Genomic DNA, 12,980 nt, shown 5'->3' with positions numbered 1-12,980 from the left:
TAGTAACAGCTGTAACATAACTCATGGCAAACTTATAAAAAACAAGCTCTTGTTCTCTTGTGGCAGATGCATAAAACAAAGTTAAGTTATTAGGGGGCTCTATATACATTAGCTGTACACAGGGTTTCAGAAGCCCTATCAGTTCATGGAAACTTAGAGGCAGGTGCCAAATGGCCAAGTGTTACCATTAGGTATCTCACTCCTTGGCATGTCCAAACACTGCTCTAGAAGAAACTATAATGGCAAACAAGAAAAAGTCAAACAAGTAAGCTTTAAGTAACATTGCTTTAAGAAAACATGCTCTCCCCAGAACGTGAATGAGACAAGGAATAAGGCTGCAAATTAAAGGAAAATAATAAAGTTCACATATTTAGAGAAGAGAAACAATCTCTCTTCCCATCTCTTCCTACTCTGCAGCCATTATTCCCTCTGAAGAATGAGCCACTGAACAACAGAAACTACAGAGGGCACAGATCCTGGGGCTCTTGGGACTTTCATAAACTTGAATTGTTTTGACTAGATAACGTAGTAGTGCTTAGTACTCTGGGATAGAGAGAGTGCACTCAGTTTCTGTGAGGAAAAGCATCACCCTTGGAGGTTCACAGTGGTACTGGTATCACGTGTCATGGCAACGCACACGGTGTGCTGGCTGACGCCAGTGGCTGTCAAAAATCCCCTGGAAATCCCTAGGCTCTCCTTCATTTGGTGCCAGGTGTCTCAGCTCCCTGCAGAGTATAAATCACTAGGGCAAGAAAATAACACTGACAAGCCTAATTCCATCACCCAAAGAAAACTAAGGTAAAAAGACAAAAAAACCCAAACAAAAAAAAAAGGCAGGGACTACCTCCTGCTGAAAGGTGAAAAGCAAATATTCTTCAGTTCAGTTCATCTTAATCACCTTAATAGCTGCCAACAAGAGAGAGAGCGTGAGTGGTAACTATTATAATGGCATGACAATGGGAATAAAGGCAAAGGAATAACATGAGGTCACTCTTGTGGTTGGGGTGGGCTGCAGTTGAGCTCCTTGCACTGCACTACAGCTGGGACGACCTGATTCTTGGCTCTTTCATGTACATTTAAACCTATTCTAGCCTCCCTCCATGTTCTTTTCGTTGAAGGGGAGAGACCTGACAACCCTTACCATCAGCCTCGCTGAACTGCGTAAGTAAAGGTTACTTTTACAGGACAAAAACTTGTGGGCACCAATGATTATTATTTTCCTCTCTTCTGCTTTGTCCTAAACAACAGTATCAAGAGGGGTGAAAAACTCTTACCTGGTCAGAGGACTCACACTCAGACAGGTTCCTCCAGGGCACTGTTGAATTCTCCTTCAGCAGCCATGTCCCCTCCAAGGTGCAGAACCGGTACACCTGCCCATGCGGCACTGCCAGGAGCAAAACGAGCCACAGAGTTAATGGGAGAAGAGCCTGCTCGATTGAGGGGCAAGGCACACACAGTGGTCTGAGACTCTGTACAACCCTCCCTTCTCACCTATTACCCTCCTGGCTGGAGGGGGAAGCTGCAGCATGGTGGGGTAGCGCTTCACCCTCTCCTGCCTGAGGCCGACACTCTGCAGCTCATTCTCAGGACTCCAGAGTGGCTTGGAAGGACATGCAGTTGCCAAGGGATCAGATGGCATATGCTCCAAGACATCTGCTGACCACTCAGCAGCAACAACAGCCTGAAATAGTTTCCTCTGTCTTTGTGTGGGTTTTACAACACACATAATTTCCAGCTCACTGAAATGTCAGATTTTGAGACACACAAATTCTGGGACAGTTAAGGCTCAGCTATGAAACTCCCATGGAAAAGAAGATGCACAAAGACTAAATGTGCTTTTTCTTTTCTAAGAGCATACAGACCCAGAGGAATCTCAGAACAGGTATGCTAACACAGGCTTCCCAAAATGTAAATGCTTATACAAACACCTGTGGTGCAAAATGAAGACATGAATCTTCACCTAAACTACCCATGTACTCTTTTTATTCCCTCTGTCAACATGTCTGACTAACAAAATCAGCAATAAATTAAACACTTTTCTGGAGCAGTTAGCTGCTTGATCTTGTAAAAGCAAGTACATTGAAATGTTTCCTAATATAATTATGTCAGACTGAAGGCACCAAAATAAAAGTGCAAAGGGAAAGCAGCATTCAGCCACAGTGTATGAAAAGAAATCCCCTCTCTAGTGTCTGGAGAATTGGGGAAGTCTAACAACTTTTACATCTGTATACACAAGAAACCCAGAGCTGTCTTTACAGTACAGTGTCAGCTGCATTACATAGAAAGTTTCTTGCTAATCACATTTGTGACCCAGTAAATAGACCTACTCTGTAGTACAAAGCTACCCCTCAAAAAGCAATGCTGGTTCCATCCTTCAACCAGGATTAGCCTCTACCCAGGCTGTGATTGGAAATTTACGATGTTTTAAGTCACAAGATGTTGAGTTAGGAGGATTCAATTCTACATGGGCATCAAAAATACCTCTCAATTTCAGCTTTTGCTCAAACTCAGCCTTGCCTTCTGCTACCTCATCCTGTTGTTAGTTCCTTCATTACTGCAAACTAGAACTCATAGAATTTGGCACTTTTAGATCAAATTTAAAACTTATTTAAAATTATAACAACCCAGTAGGCTATTGGCATATTAGTTGCCTGTAATGTTTGATAATTACCAGCAGCAGACTTGTGGTAGGTACTCAGAGTGAAGAAGGATGTTTGGAAGAACAATATAGCTATTAATATTCTAATAAGCCATTTTTAATGAGAATGCTAAATGGTAACTGATAATGGTTCTGGTAGGTACAGCCTATTTGTTTATTAATTGCTGTACTGAATATACAACTAAGAGATAATATAAAGATGATAGTAAAATTAAGTTATATTCGATGGAGGTTTTTTCTTTACTGTTAAGGATATGTGTTTGTACATGTTTACACAAAACCAGAAGGTATTAGGAAAGCACTTGCAGTACATACATTTACAGCAACTAACTGCTAGGAACATTTTTCACCTGCTCTCATTACCTACTACCAGTGACAACCACTTCCTTAGGCCAGGAATTTGCTACAATGTTGCTCACTGGTAATTAAAAAAAGCTTCTTTAGGTCCATCAACAATAAAAGAAGGACTAGGAAAATGAATGTCCTCTCAGGAAGGATATGGGAGACCTGCTGCACAGGACATGGAGAAGGCTGTAACGTACTCAAAGAATTTTTTGCCTCAGCCTTCACCAGTAAGTATTCCAGTCACAACACCAAGTTGCAGAAGGGGAAAGCAGTGAGTGAGAGGATAAAGAACCAATCTCTGTAGAAGACCAGGTTTGACAAAGACTAAGGAACCTAAAGGTGCACAAGTCACAGAGTCACAGAATATGCTGAGTTGAAAGGGACCACACAAGGATCATCAAAGTCCAACTCCTGGCCCTGCACAGGGCCATCCCCAAAAAATCACATCATGTATTGTCCAAAAGCTTCTTGAACTCTGGCAGACTTGGTGCTGTGACCACCCCGAAGGTTGTCTCAGGGTGAAGAACCTTTTTCTAATATCCAACCTAAACCTCTCCTGACACAATTTCAGGCCATTCCTTTGGGTTCTATCACTGTTCATTACAGAGAAAAGATCAGTGTCTGCCCCTCCTCTTCTACCCATGAGAAAGTTGTAGACTGCAATGAGGTTTCCCCTCAGTCTCCTCCAGGCTGAAGAGACCAAGTGATCTCAGCCACAGTGGATTACCTTGCCATAAAAGTGAAGCAGGACCTTCCTGTTATGAAGCCATGCTGTGAGCAAAAACTGCATTGTTTTTCAGGTATTTTTCTGTATTTCCCAGAATAATAATCTCCATAACTTTAAGAGGCACTAAAGTGAGACTGACAGCCCTGTAGTTTCCAGGGTCCTCCTTCTTGTAAACTGGGACTCATCAGCTCCCGGTCATCTGAAACCTCTCTGGATTCTCAAGACCGCTCAAAATCAAGAGAGTTTTTCCAATGACATCAGTCAGCTCTTTGAGGATTCTGGGATAAATCACAACAGACCCCACAGATTTGTAGGGATCCAGCCAGAGCTGCAGATCCAGCACAATATCAGAGTCAGCTGGGAGCTGATCATTCTTGCAGTCATGGTCCTCCAGCTCAGCGCACTGAGACCCCCTTGGTCCATCATCCATGTTGAAGACAGAGGCAAAGAAAGCATTAAAACCCCTCTGCCTTGTCTCTGTCCTTGTATGTGAGGTGACCATCCTCATGCTGTAACAGGCTGGTAATATTTCTATACTGCCTAGTGGCATTAATGTATTAGAAAAAACTCTTTTTACTGTCCCACATTTCTCACCAGCTTCAGTTCCAGGTGAGCTCAAGCCACAGGGATTTTCTCCCTGCAGCAGCAAGCAGCATCTCTGAGTTCTTTGCATGTCACTTGACCTTTCTTCCACTGGGCATACACCTTCCCTTTTTTGCCTTATCTCCAAGAGAAGATTCCTGCTCAGCCAAGATGGCCTTCCACCTCACCTGCTTGACTTCCAACATTTGGGAATTGCCTGCTCCTGTGCCCTTAGGAGGTGATGTTCAAAAATCGAGCAGCACTGATGGATCCTAGTACCTACAAAAACATTGTCCCAGGGAACCTTACTTACAGTTCCCTGAGCAGGCTGAAGTCTGCTCTCCTCATGTCCAGAATTGAGGTTTTGTTGGCACTTTTACTCCTGTCAATAGAGATTTTAAATTCAATCACTGTGTGGTCACTGTGGCCAAGAGGCTACCAATCTCCACGCACAAGATGGGCTCCGCTGACAAGCAGCAGATCAAGGAGAGCATCTTTCTAGTCAGCTCCCTTAGGACCTGTTCCATAAAGCGATCACCCAGGCTTTTTTGGGAATCTTCTGTCCCAGGCTGTACCATCTGTTTCATGCTCCCAGTTGATTTCTGACAAGCTATAGTCACCCGTAAGGACAAGGGTAGTTCATTTTGAAGTATCCCTTAGTTCCTAAAAAAAAAAAATTCGTTGGCATCATCATCCTGGCTGGGAGGTCTATAGTAGACTCCCACAATGACATCCACTTTATTTATTTGCCCCTTGATTCTTATTCAGAGGGTCTCAACTGTGCCATTGCCAACTGTGAGCTCCACTCTTTCTAACCCTTCTATTACATACAGTGCCACCCTTCCACCTCTTTTGCCCTGTCTATCCCTCCTGAAAAGCCTGTAACCATCCAAGAGAGCACTCCAGCAGGACTTGTTTCACCACACTTCACTTATGTAGTGATGTCGCACCTCTGGAACTGGGCCAAAACTTCATGCTCCTCTTCTTTGTTCCTCATGCTGTGTGCATTAATGTAGAAACATTTCAGCTGGGGTCCATTGCAGCCAACACCTCTTGAGGGATCACATTAGTGCTCCTTTCCTCAAGTTCTGGCACACCCTCCCATCGCTCATCACTGCTGAGCCTGGTTTTGCCCCTTTCCCCCTTCAAGTTAGTTTAACACTCTGGCAAAGCCCTGGTAGGTCCTGCGGTAAAACTCTTTTTACCCATTGAGATAGGTGCATCCTGTCATGTGTCAGCAGACCAGCTGTTCAATAAATCAGACCATAGTCCAAAACCTCAAAATTGTTCTGATTACATCAATCTCAGAACCACTCATTCACCTGACGGATCTGCCTATTCCTACCAATATTATTTCTTGCTACTTCAAGAATCAATAAAATCTCCACCTGTGCTTTCAATCCCTCTACCAATCATCCCAGGGCCCTGAAGTCTCTTTCAATTGCCCTCAGACCTCTCTTTGGTTTTTTTTTTCATTGCCACTTTGAACAACCAATAGTGGATAGTAATCAGAGGGCCTTACTGGACTGGAGAGTTTTCCCATAGTGTTCCTTTTCTGAGCCCCTGGGAGTCAGCAGACTTCCCTGGGAGTTGGGTCCAATCTGCATATCAGGTCCTCTGTTCCCCCTAGAAGGGATTCTCCTATTACAATCCCCCTTCTTCTCCTCTTGACAGAGGGGGTCTTGATGCAAGGTACAAGGTGGTGTTTTAGGAGGCCCCACTATCCCAGAAGGACCTTCATTCACCCCGTCAGTTGCCTGGCCTTTTAGTTCCAGAGCCTCATACCTGTTGTAGCAGGTTCCAGTCCTACTTAGCAGGTTTTGAGAAGGAGAAGGAACCTTCCTCCCGGTACACGCAGGGACCAGCTTCCAGTCTTCCTCTTTAACAGACCCTTGAATAACAGTCCTTTGACTACAGGGTATGCACTAAGTCCACCTGCTTCTCCCCTACAATGGAGGTCTGAGACTCCCAAGAGTCTTGAGACTGTAGTGTCTCTGAAAATAGTCTGTCAATCTCTGGCTTGTTTGCTTGAGTACTAGACAGCTTGTTCACTTCTTCCTGTAGTTCCTTCACATGATGACACAATTCCAAGGGACTGGATCAAATACATCCATGGGAATGTGGATTCCTGAGGGAAGCGGACAAGAAAGTGGCTAAGCCACTATTCACCATATTCCCACTGACTGGAAAAGAGGAGCATAATCCTCATTTTAAAAAGGGAAAATAAGAAAGACCTGGGGAATTACAGGCTGCTCAATCCCACCTCTGTGCCCTGCAAGATCATGGAGCAGATCCTCCTGGAAACTATGCCAAGGCACATGAAAATATCAGGTGGTGACCAGTAACAGACAACATGGCTTCAGTAAGGCAAATCACGACAGACAAATTTGGTGACCTCCTACAGTTGGGTTACAGCAGTGGTGGATGAGGGAAGCACAACTGACATCATCTACCTGGAATTAAGCAAAGCATTTCACTGTCCTGCACAGCATCCTTGTCTATGAACTGGGAAGACATGGATTTGATGAATGGACCACTTGATAGCTAAGACATTGGCTGGATGGTCACACTCAAAAAGAGCTGTGGTGAACAGCTCAATGTCGAAGTAGAAAGCAGTGCAGAGTGACAGTCCCCAGGGGTCAGTATTGGGACAAGCACTGTTTAATGTCTTTGTTGGTGACATGAACAGAGGGATCAAGTGCATCCTCACCAAGTTTGCTGGCACTACCAAGCTTTGTGGTGTGGTCAACATGCTGGAGAGAAGAGATGCCATCCAGAGGGACACTGACAGGCTTGTGAAGTGGGCCTGTGTGAACACTATGAAGTTCAACAAGGCCAAGTGTGAGGTCCTGTGCTTGACTTAGGACAACCTCAAGTACAAATTGGGCAGAGAATGGAAGAAGATTAGTTAGATGAGGAGAAGTTCAATGTGACGTGGCAATAAGCACGTGCAGCCCAGAAAGCCAATAGTATCCTAGGCTGCATGAAAAGCTATGTGACCAGCAGGTCAAAGGAAGTGATTTTCACACTCTACTCCACTCTTGTGAGACTCCATCTGTCTAGGGCCCCCAACACAAGAAAGATGTTGAGGTGTTGGAACGAGGCCAAGGGAGGAACACTAAACTGATCAGAGGGTTGGAGCACCCTCCTCTGAAGACAGGCTGAGAGAGTTGGGGCCATTGAGCCCTGAGAAGTCTCCAGGGAGACCACACAGCAACTTCCGGTACCTAAAAGGGGTTTCAAAAGAGCTGGGGAGGGGTCTTTTCACAAGAGCATGTGGACTAGGGGTAATGGCCTGAAGCTGAAGGAGAGTAGGTCTAGACTAGGTATTAGAAACAAACTCTTTACTACAAAAGGTGGTGACAGACGAAACAGGTTATGCAGAGAGGTTGAGGACCTCACCTCCCTGGAAGAGTTCATGACCAGGCTGAATTGGGCTTTGAGTAACCTGGCCACCTGGAAGATGTCCAAGCCCAGGGCAGGGCAGTTGGAATTAGATGATCTTTAAGGTGCCTTTCAACTCAACCATTCTATCCTTCTATGACAATATTAAGAATCTCACACCTGATGGAGGACAGCAAGTTGGAAAGCATAATTTTTTTCCCACCTCAGGATTAGTAGACAAATTGAAGTAAGTCATTCAAAACTCCTATGAAAAGCAGCCCTCATAATTGGGAAACAGTGAATATTATATACTTGAAGGCAATGAAGGTGAAATCCTGGCGGTTTAAGTCCAGAGGAGCACAGTACTCAGAAATTCAGTCTGACTGCCATTGTACAAGTTATAATCACGTATTGCGAAACAATTATTTTAAGAAACAGTCTCACACAAGAAGAAATTTCACTATGTTCCTGGGAGAAAAAAAAAGAAGAAAAAAAAAGAACTGCTAAAGGAGAATTAATTTAAAAACCCCCAAGCGAACAAAACCTCCCCCCCACATTATCACATTCACTGAAACTCTTTGTGAATTCCACCCTGCCAGTATTTTTTAGTGGCAAGGTCTAATTGGGATGAATGCTTAGCCTCACTGTATTTATTTTCTCTTCAAATCATCATGACAGTTTAATTTTCTTTTTATTGATAACACTTCTTTTTAAATAATAAAGAGGAAAATCTATTGTATGCTGAAGCCTGGGATATATTAGAAAATCAAAGAGTTTACAATAGAAAAAACATGGAATTTGCTATAAGACAGGAAGACAAGGCAATCCACTTAGATATGAAGCAAAATAATGTAACACTATTAAACTGAACAGGAACATTCCTGCCATGCCTAGGACTCACAAACACTCAAATTGGATTGATGGCTCTTATGGACTTGTGGGTAGCCACATGCCAGCTGTGTCAGGTGGCCTCAGACTAACTGCCTGACAAAAACTGATCAGCACAGGATTCAGAGGTAGCTGAAGACTAACTGGGCTGCCTGTACCCAGGAAAAGCCTTAAGAAGTAAAAACTAATCAAACTAAAAACCACAATAGAAGAAACTGCATAGCAGAATATGAGAGTGTATACATCTGGTCTATGTAATACTTTATGAGCCAAAATGCTTATGAGACAGAAAGAGTTAAAAAAGAAAACACTATAAGGCAGCATTGAGACTCTGGTTGATACATGGGGAGATGCTCATGAAAGAGTAGAGGAGAACACAAACCAGGACATGAAAAATGCACAGGGCTGATGCACTGCAGGCAGCAAGTTATTCTCAGAAATCTGAAAAAAGTCTCCTTGTTGTGGAAATAGTTTTCAGTCACACGTTGAATACCACAGTACCCACCCAGGATCACTCTGTGGAGTTGTGAACAGCTCAGTAATGGATATTCACCACACACATGAAACCATTCATCCCCTGCAGCTGGGCCCATCCAGCACCACGAGGCAAACCCAGCCCAGGGGTACTGACATCTTTTAACATTGTGTTATCAGTTGCAGAAGTCCCCCAGAAGAGACTGCCCAGACCCATACTCCCAAGAGTCCTGGACTTCACACAGCATGATCCACATGCATATATATATTAGGATGACTGAAATCTTCAATGTCCTAAAACTAGATACAGGGAAATGGTCTATGTACACATTCTGCCTTTGCTGTGCGCCTGATTCAAAGTTCACCAGGAACCTCATTTCCTTCAGCTTTCACATGATGCCATTGCTGAAAAAAATTTAGTTATTAATACACACAGAGGCAAACTAACAATGACATGCTTGCAGGTGTCCTGTGTGCCAAGACAGAAGGAAGACACGCACACAGCTTCCCCTGCAACCACTGAGCAAATTCAGCTTCTTGCTTGCAGGTGGTTTAGTCAGAGGCAATTCACATTTGTCCATTCCTGAATCCTGCAGGGTGACTCAGGCACTCTTACATTTAATGCAGTGAAAATACCAAACATACAACAATCAGCTTCAGTTCTAGTACACCAGTACAATGAACAATCTTTTCTGAAGGTTCAAGTGGCTCCTGCCTCCTTGCTATCTTGCAATACCTTTTTCCTATCTTGTAATGTTTTTTTTTTACCATATAGCCAACATTTCCAATTCCATTACATTCTAGAATTGACTATCAGCCTCTGCAAACAAACAAACAAATCTACAGCTGGTGCACAGGGAATCTGATTTTATTTAACCTGTAAGTTAAATACAGTCACTCGCAAGCTGGCACAACCTTTGGAACAGCAGCTTAATAAGACCAGTTTATTTGAACAGTGTCAATCACACCTCATTAGAATTACATGTTAAAACATGGACTGATGCCCAAAACTCAGCCTCTGTAAGCTGATAAAAATTAGCACTGAAGTTAATAACATCTATTTAGTGAACCTGTAAATCAAATCAAATCCTACAAGTAGGCGAATACTTTTACATGTGGAGAACACAGACAAGAGTCTCAAAAACATTCACTTATTAGCTTCCTTTCACTAGAAATAAAACCAAATTGAATGACTTCTCTGTTTAAAACGGCCAACCTGATCTGCATTTAACAACTTCAGGGTGTCAAGGTTAGTGTGGGCTTCCTCACCCAGCTGTCCCTCAGGATAAACTGGAATATTATTCATTGTAAAAACAAATTACAGCATGTCCTAGCCAATCAATTATATTCAGGCAGAGATATGAGAGAATGAGAACAAGAGCCTGTGGTTTTGTCTGTCTGCTCTGTGTCAAGTATTAGAGATCTCCTCTGTTAATACCCATTCTCTATTTCCAGCAGGGGAACTGTTTTGGAAAAGGTAACAATTTTCCCCATAAAACAAGGACCTCTGCAGGATAAGAGCATTATGATGGTCTTCAAAGCAGACTGGTTTGTTCCTGAAACAAACAACTTGCCCTTTGATGGGGTCAATAATTTATCAGAATTTAGGAGTTTGTGCCCCCATCAGCAGCTCCGTTCAGCTATCACGTCGTGTGACTTGGGCAATACTCTCTTGAAAAGAACAACTTTTAGCTGTAGAAGCTGTTAAGTGTCACTCAGCCCCAATTCTGGTGGTGCTTACTGCAAAAAAAATCCTAAACCCAGGACTCATGTAGCTGAAAACACAACAGTAGGGAGCAGCCTGATCCTGAAGCCTCCAGGAAGGCAAAGGAGCTCCAGCCCACACTACTGTCCAAGAATCACATTTATCAAAATGCTTCTTTGTGCTGGGCTCACTGCCCACCTGAACATCATCCAAAATTACATTACCTCAACAGGCAGCTTAACTACAGGTACTTTATTTAGTATACCTTCCCACTATTCCTCTTCCCTCACAGCATATTAGTCATTTCAACTCCTTTGCTTTATTAATGACAAGAAAAAAGCCTGTGCTTGCTTAGCTGGATCTTCCCTTGCACCACATAAGGGTATCTGTTAGGTCTGTGTAAGTTCACGTCTGTCTCCTGGCAGGTGTATGGATGCATCTTCCACTACCACTCATCCTCTTGTCACTCTTCTTTGCAGTATTAATATGATTTTTTTATTGGAAGAGGTTGGAGAGATTCTTGGATCTTTCAAGCTAGGACCTAGTGATGGGGAAAATTCACAGTAGGCATGGTTGAATTTCTTTCCCAACCTCTCACCCAAAGCATATAACACTACTTAAAATTATTCTCTTCCTGAGATAATAACTTGCAGTTACCACCTGACATGAGCTTATGCAGACCTAACAAATACCTTTACAAAGTGCAAGGGAAGATCCAACCAAACAAGCACAGGCCATACCACAGGTTGCACATCCCACCCTGTATGCAGCGGAAATCCTCAGTGCCTAAATCCTGTGCTGTGCTATCAAAAGCACAAAATCAGAATAAGCAGACAGAGATGACGCTGATTGGCATCACCCAAGGGATACTGCCTGCATATAAATTCTTTTTTAGAAGTATTCCTTTTGAAATCATATTAACACAGCAATACTAAAGATTCAAGAATTAGGAAGTGCTAAGCTAAATCTACTTATATGGATTTTAGTTCCTCCCAATAATACTGTTTCTACATACAGTCATACTTTTTTTTCAACAGAATCCACTGTTTTATTCAGGACACAGAATAGAAGGAGGTAATTTAATATGAAATTATTCATCCTTACCACTATGAGATGTCAAATTATATTTAAGCAGACTGAATCAAGTCTATATTAAATACAGCATTTTCTTGTTTGTATGGTCCCTTTGTGAAGGCCACCACCAATTCAGCTTCCCAATGAACACTAAGGCCTACTATCTTGCATGTATACAGAGATGATCCAAAAAATAGAGCATATTTTAGTTACATGAAAAAGTCAGATTTATACAATAAAGAAAATTATGCAGCCCCAACATTTGTTCTGCATGGGCATATTGAGTTCTCCTGGTGCAGAGATCATCCTTGCCAGCTGTGCAGTATCTTGCTTCATTCAACACAAACTTCCTCAGTTAGAGGCAATGATCCTGTAGAGAAGAGCCCCTTTACTACATCTCACATATAAAGCCATTCTTCATTGTGAAGGAATAAGATCTGTGAAAAAAATCCACAGACTATAGTTTCATAATTAAAAACTACTCACATAATGGTGGCCAATAAAGGTTGTGTGAGCAAATAGGACTATGTCAACTCATAAAGCATTTGTTAAGTTGCAAACTTATACATCATTGGGTAAGAGTTAATATCTCATAAAAATTAAAATAGCTTTCTGAAAAACAATATTGTTTTTTAACACAGAGCACTACCCTAAAAGTATTTAATTTGAGTAACTGTATTAAGGCTGCATTACCTATGCTAGACCACACTGAGACCTAACATAATTTTTTGAAATACACTTAAGAATCATAAAAATGCATGCATGTATGTGTGCATCAGGTTTTTAATAAAGAGTGTTTATGAACTATAAAAGATATGTGAATTAATGTAATAAAAGGAGGCAGTTTATGACAAACAAGTATTTATGATAATGGTACAGTTTTGCAAAGTTTGGGAAGGTACCAAAAAGCACCATTAAAAGTTTTGGTCAGAATAAATACAATAAATTTATTGTAACAACAAACATGATTTGTAGTTTAATGAATAATAAACTAGTAAAAATGGTGCTAAGAGGTTTTGTGTTTTAAAGTTACTGGATTAGTTAATGTAATTAACAGAAGCCATCTCATTAAAAGATATTAAAATGAAGTAACAAAAGTATGCAATAAAAAGTTTACTTAAAAGGATGCAAAAGACACAACT

At 42.1% G+C, this 12,980-nt stretch overlaps 1 protein-coding gene across 1 annotated transcript in view; it reads right to left on the bottom strand.

Moving 5' to 3' along the window:
• The window catches only part of GLP1R (glucagon like peptide 1 receptor), a 96,094-nt gene that overhangs the window by 33,328 nt on the left and 49,786 nt on the right, over positions 1-12,980 (bottom strand). The window contains 1 exon segment of the mRNA XM_071576734.1: positions 1,275-1,384. Coding sequence (XP_071432835.1) covers positions 1,275-1,384 — 110 coding nt within the window.

The sequence above is a fragment of the Pithys albifrons genome, chromosome 2, assembly GCF_047495875.1.
Source record: "Pithys albifrons albifrons isolate INPA30051 chromosome 2, PitAlb_v1, whole genome shotgun sequence".
Taxonomy (NCBI): domain Eukaryota; kingdom Metazoa; phylum Chordata; class Aves; order Passeriformes; family Thamnophilidae; genus Pithys; species Pithys albifrons.
This window is presented reverse-complemented; position numbering and strand designations above follow the sequence as displayed.